This window comes from Carya illinoinensis, chromosome 11 (genome assembly GCF_018687715.1).
Source record: "Carya illinoinensis cultivar Pawnee chromosome 11, C.illinoinensisPawnee_v1, whole genome shotgun sequence".
NCBI classification, from domain to species: domain Eukaryota; kingdom Viridiplantae; phylum Streptophyta; class Magnoliopsida; order Fagales; family Juglandaceae; genus Carya; species Carya illinoinensis.
In genome coordinates, this window is record NC_056762.1 from 25,118,170 (window position 1) to 25,144,695 (window position 26,526).

Genomic DNA, 26,526 nt, shown 5'->3' on the forward strand with positions numbered 1-26,526 from the left:
TTTCCCTTTTTCCTTTTTCTCTTTTTTCTCTTTTCTTTCTTTTTTTCTTTTTTCTTTTTCTTTTTTTTCTTCCTTTTCCCTCCCCTCCCGTGCGACCCCCTCCCCCGTCCGTCTCTCTCTCTCTCTCTCTCTCCTCTCCTTCACGCCGAAAGCTTCATCTGCCCAGACCCACTGCCACCGGCCACCGTGCGGCACACCACCCCCACCAAAATCTTTCCCTCCCTCCGGTGAACCACCCCACAAAATTCCACCACCAACGGAGCCGCCATTTAGCCGAAAAAGCCCATCAAGCTACACGGTTTTTGCTCCGATCTGCCGCTGTCGCTCCACCTCCGGCCAACACCTCTTCACCACTTCATCACCGACTCCTTGCCATCCTAACCCACCCATTTCCGGCCTCTAACAGTCACCAGAACAGCTCCTACGAGCTAGTTTCCGTTTTGGGCATTTCGGCCCTTCCTCCGCCGTTTTTGTCGCCACCCACGGCCAAATTCCACTTCCTTTAGCTTCATAAATATCCTTAAACCATTCCCTATCAATCCCGAGCCTTGGTTTATCCCCGTTCAAAAGTGGGTATTTTACAACCCACGGCCACAGTGAAATTTCACTGTTACGTTGCTTTCCTTCAGCCATTTGCAACGCCGCGAGCTTTCTAAAAATACCATATAGCGCTGTAAGTATTTTTCAAACCCTACTTTTAGATTTAAATATATTTTACTCATTCAATATATATTTGTTGTTGGTTGGCTGATTCCGGACTAAGTCCGAGGAGTTCGGGGGTCGGATGGATTGATGACGGAGTGCTTGGTTTTGGTTGTTTGTGATTACTTGATTATTTGAACCATGAGGCATGAGTTGCATATTGTGTTTATGTGCATTTTGTTTTAATCGAGAAAATCTCGTTTTATTAGCGTAGATGGTTTTTGGGTGCGTGTGTCTCACGAGCCCAAGCTGGGATGGGTTATTATCTCAGTGGAGCTCCTCTAGTCACTCGGGAGTGGATAATACTAAGTGGCATCCCCTAGGTTGTCGCAGGGCGACGACCAGATCGCACGATACGGTAACGCTGTAGTGTCGACTCCGTGGTCCCTAGAGTGGCGGGGAATAGAGGATGCCTGGCCAGGTACGTGCGAGGCGCGAGTCTGGGCATCGCTTGTTTAGGTGTCACACGCGTAGTCGTTACCTGTGGTGTGGCACAGAACCAGTGTGTGCGGATGATCCCTAGGGGAGATCATGGTGCATGCATAACCGGATTGTTTTTATGGTTTTCGGATGTGGGCCATTTTCTGGGAAAATGGCGAGATTTGGTTTCGAGGCTTTTGATCTATTTTCTGGGAAAATGGTGGTTTGGGCCATTGTCTGGGATAATGGCGAGGCTTGGTTTTAAGGATTTTTTTTTTTTTGTGGGCCAAATGGGTTTTTTGGCGTGTGTGGAAAAATTATGATTTTATGGCGCATGTGCATGGGTTTTTCTTTAATGCATATTGTTTGGGTTTTATATGTTTTTATCTAGTGGTGTTTGGAGTATACTTACCTGCGGCACCATTTTTAGTTCCGTAGATTTTGGTGTAGAGTTCGAGGAGGAGGAGGAGGCTGAGCCCGAGAATGCGGCTCCGCCAGAGTTCTGAGTGGAGTTTATGTTTTCTATTTGACTTTAATATTATGTTTGTGTTTTGTAATATTTATTTATATATGTTTGAACAGCTTTGTATTAAACAAGAAAAATTCTGGTACTTAGTTATTGACTTTGCTTTTCGCTGCGTATTTCTCGTGCACATTCGTCGCTTATACACACACTTGGCACACATCGATAGGGTGATGACTCGTGATGTCATCATCCGGACGTCTCAATTTTCCCGTGTTCGTGCGTGGGGATTTGGGGGCGTCACAGGTGGTATCAGAGTAGTTTGGCTCTGGGTAAAACCACATGTCCCGTAGGTAGTATTAGGATGTTTTTAAAGTTGTGTTTTAAAAATTATGTTAAGTAAAGTTGTTATTTGATTTGTTTTATTTGTTTGAACTCGGTTGCTTGTTTTTATTTATTTAGCTATGTTTTTACAAGCTGGTTTCTTTTTGTTTCTTGTTATGTGTTGTTGGTCTTTGGTTTATTTGTTTTTGTTTGTTGTTGGTTTTATTTGTTTTTATTTTCTTAAAGGGGGTCAAAGGTTGTGGTGGCAGGAAAAATGGTGAGACCAAGGAAATCTACCCAGGAGCCACGGGACAATACATCAAGAGATGAGTCCATAGCCCAAGCAATACGGTAGATGACGAAGTTTATGCAGCAGAATTTTAGGCCACAGCAGACAGGGCCTTGGCCACAACAAGGAGGACCTTGGCCACAACAAGGGGGTCCCTGGCCACAACAATGAGGGCCTTGTCCGCAACAAGGAGGGCTTTGGCCACAACCAGGAGGTCCTTGGCCACATCAGGGAGGGCCTTGGCTATACCCAGGAGGATCTAGTAGCATGGTGCAAGCCGAATGCACCTATGAGCGCTTTCTGGCCTTAGGACTCCACACTTCACTGGAGAAGAGGATCCACTTCAAGCTGGAAAGTGGATCAAGGACTTGGAAAGAACTTTTGAAGTGTGTGGTTGCACCGAGGCGCAACAAGTACTCTACACCAGCTATCTATTGTAAGGCACCGCTTCTGATTGGTGGGATACCAAGAGGGTGATGCTGGAATCAGAATTGGGATCTTTCGCCGCTGTGACCTGGCAGCGCTTCAAGAAAGAGTTTAATGATCGCTTCTTTCCCGCATCTGTAAGGAAGCAAAAGGCAAGAGAGTTCTCAAATTTGGTCCAAGGGAGCACGACAGTGGAACAGTACGCCCGAAGATTTATAGAACTTGGGCGGTTTGCTCCCCACCTCATCGCCACAAAGGAGATGCGAGCTGAACGTTTTCAGGAGGGACTACGCCCTGATATAGGCCGTATGGTGGTCAGTTATTGGATATCCACTTTTCAGGACTTAATGGATGTGGCCACCCTTATAGAGCGAGAGAATAATCTGAGTATGGGCTCCCCTCCAGGGCATAAGAGGCGGAGTTTTTCTGGTGAAGGAAGCAGTTCGGGTTCACCTCAGAAATTTGTACAGCGGACCGGAACTCGACCGCAAGCATCCTCAGGTGTTCGCATGGGAGGACGTGTGCCTGTTTGTGGAGTTTGTAATAGAGCCCATGTGGGTGAGTGCCCTTCTGGTGGGGCTCGATGTTATAATTGTGGCCAGCAGGGTCACTTTTCCCGAGAGTGTCCAAGACCAGTTCAAGGAAGCCGTGGAGGTAGACGCAGTGGAACAACGAATCCAAGGCAAGCAGTGCAAGCCCGGGTTTATGCTGTCACACTCGGAGATATGGATGATGAGGTACCAGCGACCCATGATGCTGGAGTAATTACAGATATGGATTAATTTAATTTAATTTTATGTTGGATTTAATTTTTGGTGTATTTGGTTTCTCCTTTGTTTTTGGATTTCATGGGTTAATATGTTTGGTTCAGGGAGAGTCCGTTTATATGAGTTTTATGCTTGCACTTTGTTTGATTCCGGTGCTTCACAGTCATTTGTATCTTCCACATTTGCACGGATGTGTAATTTGGTCACGGAACCTTTGCCAAAGTCATTGGTAGTGGCTTTACCCGATGGTGAAATGGTGTGGTGTTCCAAGGTTGCTTTGGGATGTCCGTTAAATTTTGATGGAAGGTTCTTGGATGCTGATTTGGTGGTGTTTAGCCTGTTGGGTTTTGATATCATCCTCGGGATGGATTGGCTATACTGATATTCTGCAAGTATTAATTGCAAAAGTCGGATAATTAGCTTTCAGCTTCCAGATGGTGATTGTCTGGAATTTGCGGGGAGTAAGTTAAAAGAAAAGCCGGTAATTATATCGGCAATTCGAGCAAGAAGAGAGATTGCATGGGGAGCGAATGCATTCTTAGTTCAGATGGTGTCTACGCCGTCTGAGAAGAAGTCTTTGGTAGACATTCCAGTTGTGGAAGAATTTCCCGATGTGTTTGTGGATGACTTGCCTGGACTACCCCCCGTCCGAGAAATGGAGTTTGTTATAGACCTGGAACCTGGAGCAGCTCCTGTACATAAAGCTCCTTATCGCATGGCACCGGCTGAATTAAAAGAGTTGAAGACTCAGTTGCAAGAGCTGGTAGATAAGGGGTTTATTCAGCCTAGTACTTCGCCGTGGGGTGCACCAGTTCTGTTTGTTAAAAAGAAAGATGGAACCCTTCGTATGTGCATTGATTAGTGGGAATTAAATAAGGTGACCATCAAAAATAAATATCCTCTCCCGTGGATAGATGATTTATTTGATCAGTTTCAAGGAGCAGTCGTGTTCTTGAAGATTGATTTGAGGTCGGGATACTACCAGCTGAGGATCAGAGACAAGGATGTGCCCAAAACTGCTTTCAGGTCGAGATATGGGCATTATGAATTTAAGGTGATGTCGTTTGGGTTAGCTAATGCCCCTGCTGCTTTTATGGATTTAATGAATCGAGTATTTCGACCTTATCTGGATTCCTTTGTGGTAGTATTCATTGATGATATTCTGATTTATTCCCGAGATGTTGAAGAGCATGTGTATCATCTTCGTCTGGTACTTGGGAAATTGAGAGAACACCAGTTGTACGCCAAGCTCAGCAAGTGTGAATTCTGGTTGGAGGAAGTCAGATTTCTTGGGCATGTGATTTCCCGAGACGGAGTGGCTGTTGATCCTAGTAAGGTAGAAGCCATTTTGTCATGGCAGCGTCTAACTACAGTGCGCGAGATCCGGAGTTTCTTGGGACTTGCCAGATATTACCGAAGATTTGTGGAAGGTTTTGCTCGCCTATCCGGACCTCTCACTGCTTTGACTCGAAAGAATGCAGAATTTGTTAGGTCAGATAAGTGTGAGAGAAGCTTCCAAGAATTCAAGAGCAGGTTGACGACGGCACCAGTGTTAGCGCTTCCAGAACCGCATAAGCCATTCGTAGTCTTCAGCGATGCGTCTAAATTTGGATTGGGTTGTGTCCTTATGCAGGAAGGACAGGTTGTTGCCTATGCATCTCGTCAGCTAAAGGACCATGAGAAGAATTATCCGACGCATGATTTGGAATTGGCTGCGATTGTTTTTGCTCTCAAGATCTGGCGGCACTTTTTGTACAGGGAAGCTTGTAAAGTATACACCGATCACAAGAGCTTGAAACACATGTTTTCCCAGAAAAATCTGAACATGAGGCAGAGGCGATGGCTAGAACTAATCAGTGACTACCAGTGTGAGATCAAGTACCATCCGGGGAAGGCTAATATAGTTGCTGATGCTTTGAGCCGAAAATTGCACTTGGAAGATGAAGCCGAGCCGTCGAAATTGGATTCTTTGCTTTGTGGGATGAGAAGGCTCCTTATTGAAAGTTCACAGCAAGAAGAGATTTTATCTCCAGTTCTTGATATTCGGGTAACTGATTTTGAAGAATTGAAGACTCTTCAAAGGAAGGATCCGAAGCTGCTGAATATCAGGAAAAGAGTCAGAAAATCTCGAGGGTCGTTGCACTATAGTATGGATAAATATGGAATACTTCGGTTCCGAGATCGCAGAGTGGTCCCCAAGGATTCAGAATTCAAGGAGCAAATCATGGCAGAAGCTCATGCGGCCCCTTATTCAGTTCATCCCGGCAGTACAAAGATGTACCGGGACTTAAAGAAAAATTATTGGTGGGATGGAATGAAGAGGGATATTGCCTTGTATGTTGAGAAATGGCACACATGCCGTTAAGTGAAGGCCGAGCATCAAAGACCCGCAGGTATGCTCCAACCCCTCCCTATTCCTGAGTGGAAATGGGATGACATCACGATGGACTTTGTAGTGGGTCTGCCGAGAATGCCTAGTGGGAAAAATTCTGTTTGGGTGATTGTTGACCGGTTAACGAAGAGTACTCATTTCTTGCCTGTTAATAATACCGATTCCATGGGTAAGTTGACACGCTTGTACGTGAAAGAAATAGTGCGGCTGCACGGCATACCAAAGAGTATAGTGTCTGATCGAGACCCAAGGTTCACGTCCCAGTTCGGGAAGAGTTTGCAGGCAGCTTTGGGTACTAAGTTGAAGTTCAGTACTACATATCACCCACAGACAGACAGCCAATCAAAGCGTACCATTCAGACCCTTGAAGACATGTTGCGAGCATGTGTCATGGAATTTCAAGGGAGTTGGGAAAACCATTTGCCGCTCATAGAGTTTGCATATAATAATAGCTTCCATGCGACCATTCAGATGGCTCCCTATGAAGCTCTTTATGGGAGGAAGTGTAGATCGCCCTTGTGTTGGGATGAAGTCGGGGAGAGTAAGATAATTGGACCCGAAATAATTCAAAAGATGCAAAGCCAAGTCCGGATCATCAGAGATAAAATGGCAGCAGCTCAGAGTCGCCAGAAAAGCTACGCTGATACCAAGAGGAGAGAGTTATCTTTTGAAGAAGGTAATTGGTTTATCTCAAAGTCTCTCCCATGAGAGGTGTTAAGCGTTTTGGTAAGAAGAGGAAACTGGATCCGAGATATGTCGGCCCTTTTTAGATTCTGGAGAAGGTAGGGTCCGTCGCCTATAAAGTTGCTTTGCCAGAGTATTTTGGGGATATTCGTGATGTCTTCCACATATCGTCCTTGAAGAAGAGCTTTGGACAACAAGAGCCACGCTTTGTCGACCCAGAGAGTATTCAGTTGCAACCGGATCTCACTTATGAGATTGTTCTGTTAAGGTATCATGGATTGGAAGGAGTAACAGTTGAGGTCCAAGACGATACCTTTGGTTAAGGTAGCATGGGGAGATCCGTTAGCTCAAGACTTCTCTTGGGAGTGAGTAGCGGACATGAGGGAACAATACCCATACTTGTTTGAGTAAAGACGGTACGTTTCTTAATCTTGGTCACAGGTGGTTTATGTGATGTTATGATCTCTCTCATCTATTTTTTCCTGTCATTTAATGCAACAACCTAATTCACTCTTATGGAATTCTTGTGTCTTCAATGTGTAAAAGCCCTTATGGCAGAATCCATTAATGCAATGAAGACTCCATACATAAACAGTTACCCAACAGATCATTAAGTACCCGATTTCTTCTTTGACAAAGTTAGTGATGTGTACCTGTTTACTGATCTTCACAATTCCCTCCATGGATTCAACAAGTTTTGTTCAGACCTTCAGCTGGAGTCATGGCTTCTTGAAATTTCACATTTTCTGGCATGTACAAGGAGATTTTAGTGAGATAAATTGCATGTACAATTAAATTATCAATCCTTCAGCTAATTTATATTGTTTTACAATCTCTCATGACTGGCAAAATAAAATACATATTGGTTGTGAGGCCCAAATCATCTAAAACCACATATAGCACATTATTTGTTGCAGCATGATGCCTTTATTTATAGTTGTTCTCTGCATCACCGCTTAACAGAACATAACATCTAACTCTTTCTACCTAAATACGATTTAGTAGGTAGAAATATTTCAGTTAACATGAAACAGGAATAAGTCCCAAAATTCACTCTTAGATATTGTAACAGACCGCTAGAAATTTAATTGTGAAATTTCTATTAGATTTAGGAACCTCGTGAAGACCCCATAAGTTTTCAAGAATCGACTAATCGCATAGGTTTTAGCCTGTCAACATAGTTAGTGTTATCACTCACTATGGTGCTAGAAATACGATTTTAATTATTTGAGATAGTTAGAAGTGTCAGAATACATTATAGTCTGCACCACTAGGCTTAATTGAATATTTAGGATTTTTCAGTATTAAGTTTATTACGTTTATTTTTGGAGTGAATAGTAATCTCGGTAAATGTACTAAGCGCAATGTTTTCAAAATCACAGTGTGTAATATCCAAATTAGGTTAGCGAAATTTTATTTGGACACTTGGCAAGATCTTAACCACACATAATTAATAGTATTAGATACTTGGCACAAAGAGAAACCACTAGATGGAATTATGAAGGAAATCAAGGTGTGAGATCATGACACCTAAGCAAAATCTTTTCATCTGATCAACCAAATTGAGGCCCACGAATTTGGCCACCTTGGCAAGGTTTCTTGGAGAAGTTTCCTCCCCCACTTGGCAGATCATTCATTGCCACAAGCTGCACTCAATAATATGGAGGAACCCACCCCATCAAGCACCATGCCCCATAGCTTTGATCCTTTGCCCCCCACTATCCTTCACTTCATGTCACACGTATACCTCCACTCAATGATCATTAAGGTCTAAATAATCTCCCTACAGAATTCTTGAGTCGTGCAAGACACACTTACTTCACTTGAATCATTTCTTCACCCCGTTCTTAGAGAGAAACCCAAAAGAGCTCTCTCGGGCAGATTTTTGGATCTTTTTGTATGGAGATTTTCAACCCTTTGTAAGTATTTTCACACAATGACTCATTCATAAAAGTTGTTCCTTTTTTAGTCTAGTTTTCGTAGATGTATTTTTTGTATCATTCCATGGTCATTTGGTTAGTCAAAAGTATTTTTAACCATGGAAAGGTCATTCTGGGCGTGAATCTGGAGAGTATGTTATGTTTTGGAGTTTTTGACCAATCTAATGGACATATCTTGGTCCGAAAATTTTATGGAGTGTTCTTAGCATGTGTTTAAGGGTTTTCATTGAGGTTTTGTTGCATGAATAAAGCTTTTGATTTCTTTCGACTCTTTGCTTTTATTCCTCACAGTTTTGTTTTTACATATATTTCCCTTTTCTGAATATATATCCCTGCTATGTCATATATGTTGTAAATTTTAGCTTCTTGTCATATCTGAGAAATCATCTTTTTTTTCACACGGTTCAACTTCATCAACCTATTGAACACAGCGTATATCATCAATGTCACAGTATATAGCACATGCCAACTCCAAGTTTACAAACATTCCTAAAATTAAGATATAAATTTTTGCAGTAGATATACAACATTGGAAATATGGTCAGATTGATAGAGCACATGCCAACTCTAATAACCATTTTGATACAATCAGCATTTGTGTTACACCCAACACAAACATAATCAGAATACAGCATTTTTTCTACATATAGCTTGTTTTCAGGCCACTTATATCAGTGGCCTGACATATCTCCAATCTCAAAGCAAACCAGTTCACCACTAATATTGTGTTTTACCCATACCCATAGAATTAAAAAAATAGAAACTGATTGATTAGGTACCAATCTGTCCAGTATTTATATAAATACTCACTATACATTGTGCATCATTATAAATGCAGAGTATAATGCAAAATCAGCTTCCACTTCCAATTTCTTAGTTAATCAAAGCTAATCAATAAGTTTCAGATTGGCTATAACTAACCAAGGAATAGCCAATTTCTTTTGACTTAATGTAGCTTCCTTAATGAACTGATACTTTGTTACTTCCATTCAAATAATTTCCTCAACTATAAGACCTATTCTGAAAATGAAGACATTTTCTGAATCTCTTTGAACAATGGTCAAAAAAACCATACCTTGATAATATTTCAGGGGTCGTTCTCATGGCTCTAAAGTATAGTGATACATTAATAATCTTCCAATGTATTAATGTATGTGGTTCACCTTGAACCAAGAATTAACAATGTTCTTGCTTCTACTAAAATGCCAAATGATGAAATCTGAAATAAAGTGTTTTGATAAAGGATTTGGTAAAGATGTGGAGAACATGACAGTATTTTTCATATTATTAGCTTCATGACAGTACTTTTCATTTCAGTGATTAAAGTGTTGTTGGAGGCTTTGCTTGTGGACAAGCTCCAAAATTCCGAACTACACCACCTAGTCCTAAAGTGGTAAAGTTTGAGTAAAACACTTCAACCTCAAATTTCCATATTACATACCAACACCAAAGAAATATAAGCAATACCTTGCCATATAATCTATACGTACACACAGCATACGGTAGACCATACCTGAATCAGAGTTGACATGTGCTTCACCACAAATGAATACCATATCAGCGTGCATAAGAAAAAAAACTGATTAAGGAAAAAACTTATGTTTATTTCACATTTACCCAAAAGCTGAATGTATTAAAATACTTTAACAGGAAAAAATACTGGGTATAATAACTAATATGGCAGTGCATTTACCATACCTCAAGATATATGAGACCCTGGTCACTCCATGTGATATGGATGCAAGATAATTTGTAGTGTTGCCAACCAATTGCCTCATCTTTCCTATAGAGTCAAAATACATTAAAAGATCAAGATGAGACCTCTCTACCATAAATATACTGAAAAATAATACACAATGCAGCATAGTGTTATACATAGTATGGTTTCGAGCACAGTATATGGCAGAAATTGAAAAGCATTGATACGCTGGGAGTACTTATCCCTCTAAGGTAGCCTTAATACTGCTGTTCACACAGAAGATTAAGGATGGTTTAAGCTAGAATCCTATCATTAATCATGGATAAACCAACCTCTTTAAGGCTGCATATAAGTCCCTCACTATAAGTGCTATTATAAGGCCTTACTTATCATGAAAAATCATACAGTGTAGTATCAATTGAAAAAGAAGGAATCTTGGAGTTACTTAACTTCCATATAAATTTACATCTACTGCACATGGTTTAATCCTTCACATAATACCCAGTGATGTGTGCTGAACATTCATTTGAGCCCACGCCAGTCACATCCTTATCCAACAGCATTGCTTGACTATATGTGAAGCCCAAAAAATCCCAAAAAGTCCTTATCCAACATCACTGCTTGACTATATCTGAAGTTGAATACAGTCAAGCCCAAAAAATCCCACCAGCTGCCCTTTGCCTCCAACACATTACAAAAGTAGACAATCTTCCTCTTTGGGTGTATATATATATGTGTGTAGGACAATTTATATATATATAGTTTATATCTTGGCCACCCACCATCAAAACAAGACCAAAAAGTGCCCAAACTACTCAAAAAATATTTATATAAATTTATCGTCAACGCTCAAGGAGTCTCTCCACGAGACTGGAGAGAATCCGTGTTTCCTCGGAAATTGAGGAAAAATTCCTTCATCAACTTATCAGTTTCATTTTGCCTCTCACGAAGTCTCATTACTTCGTCCTCAATAGCTTCAAGCTGTGTCTTGTACCCCTCGGCATCTTTCCTATAATTATCAGCATCTTTCTTGTAATTGTCTGCATCTTGTTTGTGTTTTTCAATCATTGCAAGATACTCTTTTTCTCTGTCCCTGTCTCGCTGTCTTGTCGACTCCGGGATGACCATCTCTCCTAACCCCCTTGAATATCCAGGTCTAGAGCCAAGGACCTCCCTAAATACACTTGCTGCTGCCTCATTGGTGCGTTGCTCAGGCTCGAGACCATCCAGCTTCTCAACCATCTCCTTCTGCATGTGAAAATTTTATAAATTAGATAAAATGTTAAGTCGTGTAGTGACATATGAAAAACTCACATTCAAAAGCAAAAACTGGTAACTTTCCTTTGAAACACAATATATAACCTAAGTTACTGATCATACTCACATAATTGGCTTCAGTTGCTGATGTGACAAATTTCCCAGTCTTCTTTGACCAATGAGTCTCTTTATAGAACTCCACCAAATCCGCATTTGCAGCCTGCTACAAGTGTGTAAGGATGTCAGGTATATGTTCATGTGAGATCAAAATATTTTTTTGGGAAAGATATGCACAGTGCAGTGAATTAAATATGCTTTTCCTAATTACTTGGGAATTTAATTAATTCTTGTACCTAGGGTTAGCAAAGATTTTAAAACTGTGAAAAATACTAAATGATACCCCCCCCTTCCCCCACAAAAGAAAAACACAAATAATAGACTTATTTGAAATAAGTCTAAGAATGACTATACCAAAGATGGCACTCAGAATTGGAGTTGTGTTTCCAAATCAATTTCTAGTGTAATGTGTGAAGAGGAATTATATAATTCAAGTTCTGTTTCTAGCAGGCTGACATCCAAGAGACATAGATATAATATAGCTAGCATATAATTCAGTTGTTCTAATTGAAATGGTTCAAAATTTGGGTGCAAATAGATTAATACTGGATAAGTGCTGAACATCCTATCATATGCCCTATGCGAAGCTGCCCAACCCATGCGATCACTTCCTTATATGTGCAGACTGACTTGCAGATCTGCACATAAATAGAGGACATGAATTAAATTAGCTGCAAGAAACAAAGGTAAGGGCCCACCGGAATGTAAATCGTATATTTACATTCAAATGTTACAAAAGTTATATTTTGAACACAACAAAGAGTTACTTGGTGCAGTGATTTTAATTCCAACAACATAAAAGTAAAGGAAAAAGTTTATGTATGAGGAATAATTATTAAACTAGTTACTCCCAATACAGGGTGTGACAAAGTCATGGTGGGCTTATTGACAAAGTGTTTTGAAGGTGTTTTCATTACTTTATCAGTCAAAAGATATGATATCTCAGGGAAAATGTGTCAGCTTCATAAAGAAGATAATACCAGATTGAGGGAAAGAGAGAGCAAAAGCCACAGGGTTTCACAACTCTATAATCACACCCCAACACTGACTATCAAGGAATCCATGTTATAGTTGAACGATCTCATTATTACCGGTTATACCACTATGCAAACCCCTATGAATAAATAATATAAGACCAACATTGCATAAGTAAGTCAGATGTAATCAACTAGGGAGGATAATTAAGTTTTGTACATAATCTACTAAAATGTGCTATTCACATTCAATATGTCGTTTCCTCTCCAAGCTAAGTCATGATATTGTGGTTCAAACCTTCTCCCATTTTTCCTTTGTATACCAAATTGGCCAATGGTACATTTTAGTGATCTCATTCACACAGATGTTACCAAGTATCTACACTTCAAGGCTGTAGGTGGTACCATATTAATCAACAAAGAAAAGGTATGGAAACTCATGAATAGCTTATATATTCAAGCAAGTCTCTCTTGTTTTCAAGCTCATATCAACAGTCCCAACATGACTTTAGCTTCTATGTTGTGGGGTAAGGCAGTGGGAACTATGATCCTCAAACATAATACTAAACTTGGTCCATCCACCTTACATGAACACCATTGGAGTTCCTGTAGGTAGATTCACTTACATTATCTCTTGTTACTAACAATCCAGGTGAAGATTATCAGTTTTTATTAATTCAGAATAAAATGTATTTAATCTTAATTAAATACAAACATAAATATCATTGCCTGTAATTTTTTACGGGGGTTTGGTGCAGAGAATTTGTCACTCCAAAGTACATAGGTCTGGGGAGTAGGCACAGCATTCATCATGAAGAATGGGAAAGGAAAGCTGGAGACACTTCCTCACCCTCCAACAGACTGGCCTCAGTGCTGTCACAGCATACGGCATGTGACAGAAATTACAACTATGGGATATTGTTGTCTAATACTCACTAAGGTTGATCCATTTCTTGCAGAAGATTAAATTGTGGAAACTGATCAAAGAGCAAACAGATTTGATGATCAATAAATATAGCCAATTGCTGGTTTTTCTTTCTGACCTTAATGTAGTCAGAAAACAAAGTATCGCTGCATGGAAAATCCATTAATGATGATCATGTGGGAGATCATCATGTCATTTCATAATTTTAAATGCAAATAGCACCCAAATCCAAAACTGCACTAGTTTGTTATGCTCTGTTTCAGTACGAGGATAGTGTATCAATTATGTTGACATTTTAAAGGTTTGGGATTCACATTATTGGGGGATTATCAAGCAGTTACCGAAAGTAACATACATAATGCCCAAATAATATTTGTTAAAATGCTCCTGCAGTTATATATAAATACCAATATAATTGTAGAGTAATGACTTAGCACGGCATTTATTGTAATTATTGTAATAATAATTACAATAAAGCTAGAGGGGGAAGAAAGGAACTTATTCCTTGTGGGCTCATGTATGCCCCTGCATCTTAAAAGAACCACGTTTAATTGCTTAAACGTTAAAACAAATAGTGAAGAAGAAAGATGGAATTCATAACCCCAAAAGCCAGGATTGAGAGTTTGATAGGCAGAATCCCATCTAATCTCAGTCTCAATGAGCTCACAGTAGCATGTCAAGAGACAACATTGGTATACTTTGAAAGATAGGCTAATATGTTCTAATGATCTAAAGCACTCGATTTCTGTTGCACATAAAGAAACATTTAAAGCACCAAAGATGATGGGGGGAATTGAGGACACAAGGTTCTAAAAGTCTAAATAGTGAATTTAGACAGGATGGTCCAGGGAAAATAATACTAAAATCCTAAATGTGCTGGCTCTTTGTCTGATGTTCCCTACGCATTAAGGCCCTAGTGCAGAGAGATCTGAACTGACAAACTTCTAATGCATGATATTGGATGGATGCAGTGTTAAGTAGAGATATAAATCATTGGTGGTTTAAATGGTACCCAAGTTACGGCCTGCTAGAGTTACTATTGCTAAAAACATATGGGAGATGAGAAAAAGTGGAAACTGAATTTAATGTTATAACCTTGCAATTGCTGCTTCATGACAGGGGGAATTCTGGAATTTATCAGTATATAGATAGTGAGAAAGGACTCAAATCTGGTTTGCATTTAGACATTATATGCCATAAATTCAATTTTTATGAAAGTAACTTCAATTATAATTGAAATTCCTCAGGACATGCTCCCTTCAATATATATATTCTAATATATATATATAATTGCAATCTTGACTTAGTACACTAACAAGGTATAATTATTGTAATAATGAGACAGCAAAGCAAGAGGGACCAAAAAAGGACATTCCTTGCAGCACTACAACCACCTTTCTAGGGCTTTTACCAAAGGGATATGTTGTTATAGTCTGACCCTAGGTTAAACCATCTAGGTTGTCCTCTTTTTTATTTTTACTTTTTTTTTAAAAAAGTAAAGGGCAATTATTTGAGTTGTCTTTTTTACGATAAATATAGGTCAATTATTTGAGTTGTCTTTTTAGGTGTCTAAATCATGAAATTAGTGGACACGTGTAAGACTTATAGCAAAGTAATCTTTGCTAGCGTGTTGGAATTACAGCAGAAACATACAAGCACATTGGTTGACATCGAGACAATGCCTACCGCTTTTGGCCCATGATCGGATCTGTTTTAAGGGATCTTAGTGGGTTTTAAATTCTAGCATGATAATAACTTCAAAATAATAACCCATGTGTGGTAACCTTGATATACACGCACAATGTGACCGTTTGAAAAAGAGAACAAGATTTTTTTCTTACAAGAGAACAAGGGTTTGAAGAGAAGAAATCGGATCTGCCCCTTATTGTGAAAAGTAGTTTTTACAATTTTTGTGGAAGAGCACAAGACTACGATTTTCAGTAGGTGTTCATTTGTGATTTTTATTCATGAATTTTGGATTGTTTTTTACATACTTATGGAATCTTTTATACCTAGTGTATAAGTGAGTCTTTTTAGTTAGTAGCATTCCTAACATGACAAGGCAGGGGGTGCTGCACTCTTAAACCTGTTAAATGTATAAATGCGGTTATTTATTAACTTCAATACCAGCTATGGGTTTCTTGTACTAACTCGAGGGGCGTAGTAATAAGTATGATAAACTTTCACAATCAACAATGACAGGATTCTATATACTTTGTAGCCAAAACAGAAGAAAACAAGGGCCCTACACTTCAAATAGAATTCAGAGGTGTCACAAGCCAACAAACTCTGCCTCAAGTGACACTCGGAGGAGGTAAGGTAGTGGGTTCAAGATCATTGGATTTATGTACTGGCAATAACTTTTTACTTTTCAGTTTTAAGTTTAAGGTATCACATAACACTTGTGTTGCACCCCTCATTTTACTTATCAAAAACAGGTATCACATAACACTTCAAAATATGACCTCCATATAACTTGTGCATTATATAGGCATTTTGGTTTTACATAAACCTGAAAAATCAAATCCAGAAATAGATCACAATCCTTACGCATAAATAAGTAATGTGACAACTAACTAATGAGCACAAACGATTCATTATTCAATTTTTTTTTAATAAGAAAATCTTCTAACCTGATCCTTCTAGATTTACAGAAGTACTGTTCCGACACACTTTATTGCTTTGGTTTTCCACTATTGTACTAAATGGGGACAATATTCATGAGTTTCTGTCTTTAGTTCATCACACATAGAACATCCCTAGGTGATATGTATACAACCAAGTGTACACGGGCTTTCCCTATTTTCTGATTCATAATATTTTTATCTTACTGCCCAAATTAATCAAAAGATTTACAGAAGTACTATTATCCATAAATCACCAAGACATCAACAGATCTATGACCTCGTTTCCACCAATTCCTAAAGAAAAGGGCATCAGGGATGCTCTGTAAAATAAAACGGTATTAATATGTAACAATGTAATCCCATCCAACAGATTTAACCACTAAGCCATATGCAACTACATTATTATTTTATATTGGTAATCTTATTCTTGTAAAGACCTGATACCTCCCGTTGAGAATGTCCCTATTGGTCAACTTGATAAATTAGGAAATAGACAATGGAAACAGAACATTTTTAGAGCGAAGTTCTTAAGCCAAAGACAAACATGTTCACTGCTAACAGTCATCGAGATTAGGATATTGTTCACCCTATTATAGAACCACCACATTGCCACCATCAATACCTCTAGCAAAGTAATGCTGAGGAAGCTTTCGGTGCTTGGCAAGTATAATCGGAAATCCTTCATAAGTCAGAAAAGAAAAGAAAACACAGATGGCATTGCATTTCAACATGCAAATTCAAGGTGAACGAAAATTAGCTTTGCAACGTAAGATAACTTTTGGCCTACAAAGGTGATTAATACTCCTTAATCGAATAATAGATCTGATTATATTCTCATTTCATTACACAGTTGAGGTGACCTGAAGTGCCTTCATACCAGAATATACAATCAGTAGAACCACTTTTTCTAGGCTATTCAAAACCTATCTTCACATTGGATAACTAGTCATCTAATTAGGGATTTCAACACTGCAAAAATTATGCTAATCAGAGGACACACAGGTACAAATTATCACCCAAGCTCTTTTCAGCAACAATACCCTCGTCAACCCGTACCCAAAATGCAGATAAAAAAAACAAAAATGGTGCAAGAAACGAGATGATTTCAAATTCAAACAACTGGAAATAGTCTACAAACAAAAAGCTCCCATTTTTGTAAACCAACGAGAGCGAATGAAGGGGGAGAGAGAGATTCAATCGTAGCAGAGATACCTGTGGTGACGTTGGGTATGTAAACACCCAAGCATCTCGCTCGAAAACGTTTGGCAACCGATAGTCTTGTTCCTTTCGGCTCAAAAAGCACTCCAATAGTAACGATGGAGGAATGGAGATCGTATGGGGAGGGAAAGTTGACCGTGCCTTCCGCGGAAGGCAAATGGAATGGAGGAGAATCTAGGGCTCAGGCCCTAGTCGACAATGAAGGTAGATACTAAGCCATGTGTATCAGGTTCGTTTCCTAGGCATTGAAGGTAGGAAAAATGACTTTGATCGTCGAAATGGAGAAGGAGCTCGGTAACAGAGTGGGGTAGTGTGATTTCGGGGGGAAAATCTAAAAGTATTGGTGTAAGTTGGCACCGAGATACAATTGCAACGATAGTACCTGCTGTAATAAAATCCATCCTATTGCAACACCTAGTTTCACTTTAATAAAGGAAAAAAACGTTGTAAATATAAGATTAAGTGACCGCCTATTTTAAAGTGGGCTATTACAACAAAAGCAAGCAACGAGTTATAAAACGTTGTAAAAAGTCATCAATTGCAGTAATTTTTTTTCAACAAAATAAAAAACGCTGCACAAAACCAAATTCCTCGTCGTGTATATTAATAGGGAGAATGCTAAATGAAGATTGCGTGCGTTTATATAGCGTGTCATGTGTCTGCGTCCTGGCCGAGTTGGTGAGATCCAGAGTAAAGTTTTTTTTTTTATTATTATTTAATTGCCAGTAAAGGATCGAGTAGTAGTCCCTATTATTAACTAACGTAAGTACGAACGCACGCAAGCTTCCAATTACAGGACTTAAGCTGATTAATGGTATATAGAATATATATTGTAGTGATACTTGAACAGTAAGTGATACTTTGCGGCCATTTGGGTTCTACTACCATATCATCAGGTTACGCATATTCTTTGCGGGCGGTACTTAATTCCAATGAGCTAGTTGCAATTGACGAAGTGCATACGCTGTTTCGTTGGGTCTCTAACCGATCGATCGGCGATCCGATCCGATCCACTTTTTAGCCATGCATAGGACATCAACTTTGACGTACGTGCGTGCGTATGTTAATTGTCCTCCTACTTTAGGTCTTTAATTGTTTCTCTTTTGGCATCGATCCTCCCATGCATGCATGTCCACAAAATGATTTACATATGTACAGAATTAATTAGAACCACATGATCATGTTCATATACAACAAAGAACGTTTTCATTTATGGTTAAGCTTCCTTCCTTTTGAGTGTGACTCATTCTACACGGCCAATAACATTTAAAAAAAAAAATTAAAATAGGCGTGTCTCTATTTCTCTACATGTATATATGGAATCAAATAAATGAAAAAAAAAATCATGAACGCAGAAACAAACATAAAAGAGTCGGAGCCAAAAAAATAATGGTCCACAGCATGGAGAATTTTCTATCTAGACCATGACTGGCTTGGTTGAAAGAATTTTTCGACGCCATTAAAGAGCTGAACTTGAAATTAGGGTTTGACCCATAAAGAGCCTGAACTCCCTCCACGTCGTCTATCTTCAGATCCACCTTCTTTGTCCTCGGACTCAAGCTCGGATACATAATAGCTTCCTTCACCCGAGTATGAGCCAGCCCAAGTACATGCCCAATCTCGTGGGTGGCCACCGATTCCAAATCAATTGCCACCTTTGACTTGTCCGATTTAAAATTTATCGTCCACGTCTCTGCTGCATCCAGGTGGAGCCTCCCGTTCTCCGGTGAGAAAGCATGAGCCAGCACTCCCAGCACCCCATCAAACGGCTCTCCGTCCCCATGATCCCCCCGGTAAAACCCGATTCTAATATTCGCCGATTGGTAGTTCCCCGTCTCGGTAAAGTTCACCGGAATTACTGACTCCCACCGAGAAAAGGCACGTCTGAAAACCGCCCGAATATCAGACGGGCTCAGGTAGTCGATCATATGATAAGGCGAGAAAGCGTACTTTAGCGTCATCGGAGTCTTCCGAGAACCGTGGAGCCACCTCGGTTTGCCGTTGAAGTACGCGAAGTGACGTGTCCTGTGCAAAGCATGCGAGGCGTCGTCGCTCATGCCACACCTCGGCGACATGATGGCCGATATGGTGTCGGTGTCGAGCTTTCCCGTGACGGGCAACCCAAGGTTTTTCTGGTAGAGAACAACGGCTGATTCGAATTGAGTGTCGAATACGTCGTTAAAATCCGTGCCGGGTATCGGAAGGTAACCGAAACGGTTGAAGTACCTCTTGAGCTCCGACATGCCGCTGACGTGGCTGCCCTTCCCAGCGTGCAGGAACCTAACGAAGTCTTGCCACGTAGAGTTGTGGGCATCGACGTTTATTACAGTTGATAGGCCTGGTGGGGTTCTGGCGGGAAAGCAAGGGCGAGAAACACAGAAGAAGAAGAAGAAGAAGAACATGATGCAGGGGTAACTGAAAAACGGAAACATAGTTATTTCAGTTAGTTGTCTTTTGTGGAACAGAGCTTAATTTGGGATCGTTAGAAAGGATCGATAAAGTTTTTGGAGGATCTTCGAAAATTTGAAAAACTTTATGATCCTATATATAAATAATAATAATAAATAATTGTATGAATTCAATAGTAATTGTGGAAGTTGCTTGGGTTAGATAGGATCGAAGTACAAGAAAATAATGGGAAAGCTAAGAAGATTCTGGCGTGTGAGCCAGCCTTTGATTGTGTCATGGTGGATTAACCACTGACTCCGTTTTTCTCTATTTAACTTAATGGAGGTTTTCTTTTTCCCTGATCTTAGTCAATGAATGAGTATGGGATCATTAATTTCTCTCATCCTTTCTCAGTCGAAACTAAGGAAAAGTGTTATGTTTGAAGAATAAAATTGGTTTGATTTGTTCAAGTTTAGGTTAAGCTTGCTCGGTTGGTTGACCAAAATTTCGTGTGTTTTGGGTCATCATCATCTTCTCAGATCACTTTCTGGGGAAGGCTTATATATATAAATATATATATATTGATTTAATTAATTATGAATTATAATTAAGACAGACCATATTGCATTTAATTTGTTGATATAGGATGTGCACAATCACGCAATAATATTGTATATATTTAACAAATCATGTAGAGTGTACACGGGAGGGAAAGTACATTCAAAATTAAATATCATTATTTATAATTATAATTGCACTTATAATTTTTTTTGACGTCATATAACTGATCTTGTTGTCTAATCAATGAAGAGAAGAAAAGATATATAGGACATTTTCGACGGCCATTTGGTCCCCATGTCATTATCATCTTCTTCCCCTTTCATACATGAGCATGTATATTGTTAACGTGTTTCATACGCTGGACAAGATTTCTTCCAATTCGGGTCAAGGTCTTTCTTCTTATAGATATAGAGATGAAGGTTGCTTGGAGATGGTACGAAAGCCTCCGATACTAAAATTAGCAAGTTATCTCAATAAAGTGCCGGAGAATAATCGAATTAAGAGAGTTATTCGTACCTAGGCTATGGCTTTTATATGAGGTTTCAAGAGAACAATCCATGTACCTGGTGTCAGGGGTTTGCATCATGCCGACAATCATTCTAGTCTTAACCTTTAATGTGACACGGCATCTATGGTGGCACCATTAATGTGGCGTGACTTTCCAGTAGTGTCTCAATGGTTGGCAATTGGTGCAATCACTTATAATCCCCCATCGTCAAAAAATGGAGGGTTGTGTATGTCTTCTGTTTACTTGCCAGTGTGGACCCTTTAATTCTAATCATGGCAAGCTAGTGTCAAGGGTTGACACGTCCCATTTGTCTCCTTTAACCCATTTTCCCGCATGATGGGTTCTCTTTCTCCTGTAAGACTCATGGGCCGAGCTCTTTTACCCATTATTGGGTCGTATGAGAGGAGAGTCTAGTCCAGGAGGAGCCTTAGCTCTAACCAAGGCCCAACCCAGTGGGCCGAGATAGAATATCCCTTCCATATGGCATTTAATTTGTTGATATTGGATGCACAACCACGCAATAATATTGTATTTATTTAACAAATTATCATGTAGAGTGTACACTTGAGGAAAAGTACATTCAAAATTAATGATCATTATATATAATTATAATTGCACTTATTGTCTAATCAATGAAGAGAATAAATGATATATATAATGACATTTTCGGAGGTAATTTGGTCCCAATGTCATTGTTATCGATCCTTATTCGGCCAGTGCGTATATGAGCATGTATATGATTCTGATATAGGGTCGGAATTGGTGGAGATTATATCGTTTTTATTAACTATATATTCGCTAGTAATTCATCTAGGGTTAGGAAATTACATGTCATTTGCATAACATCATGTACAATTACTAGACACAACCTTTTTTCACAATTTTAATATAACTAAAATAGATGACGCTTTTCTAAAATAATGATATTCTTACAACTCTATTTTACAAAAAGATTCTCAATTTAAAACGGATCCATAAAATGGTTGTAGAAAATTAAATTATTTTCTTTATCATTCTTTGTACTAATTATAATACAAAAATCGAGAAGTGTTACGTTTAGACATATATATATATATATATATATTTATATATTATGCATGTAATCACCGATGATCAATTTTATTTTGTCAGTCTTAAAATATTTTTAATATTTTTATAATTGCAACGGATAGTACTAGACTCTCAAAAACTCAGCCACGTACACCATCCGGATTGAGATATTTTAGAGTTTAAGATTTAGAACCGATTCATAAAGATCATAGACACATTAATATGTTATAAAATTGGACTGAATTGAGATCAACTTAGTTTAGTATATAATCTTAAGCTGAGTCTAACATCCAAATATCCAACTTTCAAATCGCTAAATTCATCTTAACTCAAAATTTCTATACATGTGAGACCCGCAACTTTTTTCAAATTAACACATCTTTATACGTGTGACTCATAACTTTTTTTAACTTTTCATAAGTACATGGTTTAAGCTGATCTTAAAATTCAAACACATTTAAATTGATATTAGATGCCAGCCCACAAGACTCACTCCACCATCTCAACTTACTATTATTTATAAATAACTCAACTCAGCTCAATATTCATGCTTGGCCTAAGTGAATGGTATAATATTTATTCAGAATTGTTATGATTCTTTTTCAAGTGCATTTATCAAGATCCCTATACACATATATAGAGACAGCAACCTATATATATATATATATATATATATTAGTCTCTACATATTATATATTATATATATAAATAGTCTTTAATTGTCTACATCCTTAAGTTTCGTTTTCAACAACATATAATGAAGTTATCTTGGGCGACTCAAATTTATAGTACCATTAGACACTACAACAAATTGGAGTTTTTGCCATGAGTTCTTTTTACACCATATAGATTGGTGACAATAAGTGAGCTATTGTCACAAAAATGTCTAGTGGGAGTAAAACTAGACTTTTTCCCATAATATTATAGTGGTGGATAAGAATTAGTGAGAACATAGCTTTTGTAACGATACAATAATTTGTCTTCACGAGTTGTCTTCATGGAAGTCAAAACTGAGATAAAAATTTTGGTAGTGATGGGTATAAGCTTTTTCCCACGAGAAACTCATGTAATTGGGGCTAGGCCTGTGCAAAAAAAGCAGTGGGCCGATCCGTCCGCAATAACCGGCCTGAGCCCAACCGACAAAAGTCGGGTTATTCGGATCCACGTCATTTGCGGGTTGAACCACGTTGATTATCGGTCGAAACCGATACCGTTCGTGCGTTTTAATCCTTGAACCAAGGCAGAGTCCCGACTCCCTCTCCCTCTTCTCTTCGTTTCACAAGCCCTAGCCAGTGCACCATTCCATTCGTCGTTGCCGTTCGCCGTCACTGTTGGGAATCGCCATTCGTCGTCGCCGTCGTCTTCACCGTTCAAGCCAGGTAGTCCCTCTATTTACCGTATTTCCCCCAAATGTTTGTGATTTTGTGCTGAGTTTTGCTTAGAGGATCACGATGCTTGTATTTCTCTTCAAGATGAGGGTTTGGTTGAAGTGGGTTTTGATTTTGTGCTGGGTTTTGGTTGAAACGATAAGATATGCTTTGAGAGTAAACAGGTCTAGTCATTTGATGTGCTTCTTGTTACCCTGTACCTTGTCTTTTTCAGCAACTTGCCAAACTAAACTGTTAGTTTATCCTGAATGCGTCCAACATCGTACCAGTACTGCTCTCTAATTGTTTGATAAAGGGTTTGGGAGGACATGAATTTGATCTCCAAGCATTCCTCATTGAGAAGGCCGGGGAGCAAATTCCATTGCTCTCTATTTCCTCCTCTTGCTTGCTGGCGCTGTGTTCACTTGCCTCTATACTTACTTTATTTAATTATCCTTTTAGCTTCCTTCTTTTGATCACCAAATATTTATAACACGAAATGAATAAGTCTAAAGGTGCTTAAAAAACCTCTTTTCAGGATGATCTGCTTCTAATTAATTTGGAAATAATTGAAAAGGTTTTCTCTTTGTTACTGCTGTGAAAGCATGTCACGTGGTAATTGCATTGACTTTTCTTTAACTATTGTTCAATAGTAAGTAGTGTGTTTACAATGTAAAGAGACCAAAAAAGGAGAAGAAGAAAAGAATGCAAACATCAGGGTTTATGGGTATAATGATCACCAGGGGTCATTTATGTGAGAAAATGTTAGTTACGTATACCCATATGGTTAAGTTTTGAAGATAAAGATTTTACTTGTAAATATATATGGTAAATAAAGATTTTACGATTTAATAAATTGAAATTGGATTACTATATAAATAATTATGATGATGAGTCACTTAGTATACATCATCATAATTATTTATATAGTAATCCAATTTCAATTTATTTATGGGATTTGAATCTGATCCTATCACATGACATGATATATACAAGTTCATGTGTTATAAACTCAGTTGGTGATCGAACAGTACATATGATCATTGAAATCTAGTAATTGGTGCAGTAGTTGATCAGTAGTACTAGATCTTAGCAAGCAGATTGCATACACTAAAAAATTATAAGAGTAGAGTTCTCATTCTCGATCGCCACAGTTTGCTTAGAATATTTCTTAATTTTTAAAATTACCCATGCATCAACAATATCTATGGAAATATATGAGTGGAATCAGTATATTAATTCATGTATGTAGTCAAAAAATAATGATAACAGAGGACTTCAAGAGGTGATAAAGGTACCATATAGTTTTTCTCTATATTCAGCCACATCATGAGTTATTGTTTACAATAGTTCACCACGCATATTGCATTTCGTTCCACCGTGGATCTGTTTTGGACCAGTTCGGTTCAAAACCAATTCCATGATTCCATAAACTGGATAGAATCGGTTCGGTTCTAGTTCTAGAATTTTTAGGACCGGTTCGTGTTTATATATGTAATTAATTTTTAATATTAGATATATAATTATATATAAAATAATATTATATTATAATTTATAACATAAAGTTATAATATTAAACATGAACCTTTGTTTGGTCATATATTATTAATATAAATATATCTATTAATTATATTTTTAAACCTAATAAATTCTCAACATATTCTTTTGAATCATTTTGATAAATACATAATACAATAATAATACTAATATATATTAGTATACTAATACTATATTAAATCATTTTTATATAGTAATATTAATACTAGTAGTCAAAACCAGAATGATCTAGACCGATTACACCCCTAGAAGTGAGTTTTGATTATATATTGGCCTCTTGCATTAGTAGTCAATAACAAAACCCATGGATATATAGTACAATCACTATAAGCAAAACAAGGATTTGTAATGGATTATTTACGGTGATAATGACTATTTGAGACGAAAACAGACTCATTTTGACAAAAAAAAATCCTTTTCTCATAAAATAGCTGACCACATGAAATAAACAGTTTTCTTGTATTGAATTTTTTAGAATTTTAATTTTTCAAATGATTTTGATTTTGAAGGATATTCTTAATTCGCTATATATAATACTTATTGCAAATAATAATAATAATAATAATAATAATAATAATAATAATAAGATTATTAACTACAAAAATTATAAATTTTTGTCACTCAATTATCATCTAGTTGTTTTTACTATGATCAGTACCATGAGAGACTAGACTAACAAAATTCAAGTGTATTTCGATAATGGATGAGTACGGTTAAATATTTATAGGAATTGGTGGAAAGATAACTCATTAATTAATTAATCAGGTCAATTAAAACTGATTCGAGTCAAATTATGCTGATATATCTTAATCCTTTCAAATATTCAGTTCGTATCAAACTCAAAGATGGTAGTTAAAAATTGAGAGCCCCATTTTAAGGTGAAGGAGTTACCCCAGTCGATAAGAAGCTGCTGACCCAGAGTATAAATATATGGCAATGTAGCATTTCACTCCTTCACCACCTAGGAGACACCTGGCCTCATCGCTTTAGAAAACGTATTAGATTTATATAGAAGAAGGGTTACACGGCACAACCTCCCGTAGGAAAGTAAAAAATTAGAAGGAAAAAGGAAAAAAAGAGATCAAATTTGTTCATTCTCTCCCAAAATTCCCTTCTTTATCTTCTCAATTCCTTTGGAACATCTCAGTGCCCCCAAATTCATATTCCGTTTTTCTAAGACAATAGAGCTCTGATTAGACACCCACTTTCTATCTCTTTCCAAACTGATCTGCAATTTTCTGTTTTGAATAAGAAAAAGGTGAAATTCTGTGCAATTGTTGACGGATGCAGATGGCTTTTGAGGAATCCTGGGTTTCTCTGATATGTAATCCTCATTTCTGAATTGTTCTGTTTCGATCTGTAATGATCATAATGTACAGATGGAAAAGTTATTTAATCATATTTGATTGTGTTAAGTTTTTTCTTCTTCTTTTGGTAGTTGATCAAGTTTAATGGTCAATTGGATATTCCGATGGATGTGATGATCTGGGTATGCTAAAAGGATCGACTTTCTGGGTTCAGTCTATGTAAGATTGTTAACGATTGTGACCCCTTTTTCTGGGTTTTGAAGGATGGCTGTCGAATTGTGTTGCCTGGTTTATTTTGATCGGATTAATCTGACTTTTAAAAGCTATCGTGGGTATACGTGAATAGGAGATTGTCTTTTCATGTCAAAATTCTTTTCTTTTGGGGTTTCTTTTGGGTGTCGAATATCCTTCCATGGAGAATTGGTATTCGTCTCTACGAAGTTTTTATTCTTTTGATGTTCTTTAAATTCCTAGTTTTGACTCACGATGTGATAATATTCTCGATTTACGATGGTCCTTTCAACTTGGATGCTCTCAATTAGGCTGCTTTTACTTGGGTTGAGC

General features: G+C 38.1%; 1 protein-coding gene and 1 long non-coding RNA gene across 2 annotated transcripts; one reads left to right on the top strand and one right to left on the bottom strand.

Annotated features, from left to right (window-relative positions):
- Positions 1-18,485: 18,485 nt before the first annotated feature.
- Positions 18,486-19,895, bottom strand: LOC122280827 (metalloendoproteinase 1-MMP). Its single transcript, XM_043091874.1, has one exon. The coding sequence runs from the start codon at positions 19,654-19,656 to the stop codon at positions 18,568-18,570; it is 1,089 nt and encodes a 362-aa protein (XP_042947808.1). The 5' UTR covers positions 19,657-19,895; the 3' UTR covers positions 18,486-18,567.
- A 5,401-nt stretch (positions 19,896-25,296) lies between these two features.
- LOC122281863 lies at positions 25,297-26,224 on the top strand. The gene is made up of 2 exons (XR_006230336.1): positions 25,297-25,979; positions 26,094-26,224. It is a non-coding gene; the product is annotated as an uncharacterized LOC122281863 (long non-coding RNA).
- Positions 26,225-26,526: the final 302 nt, after the last annotated feature.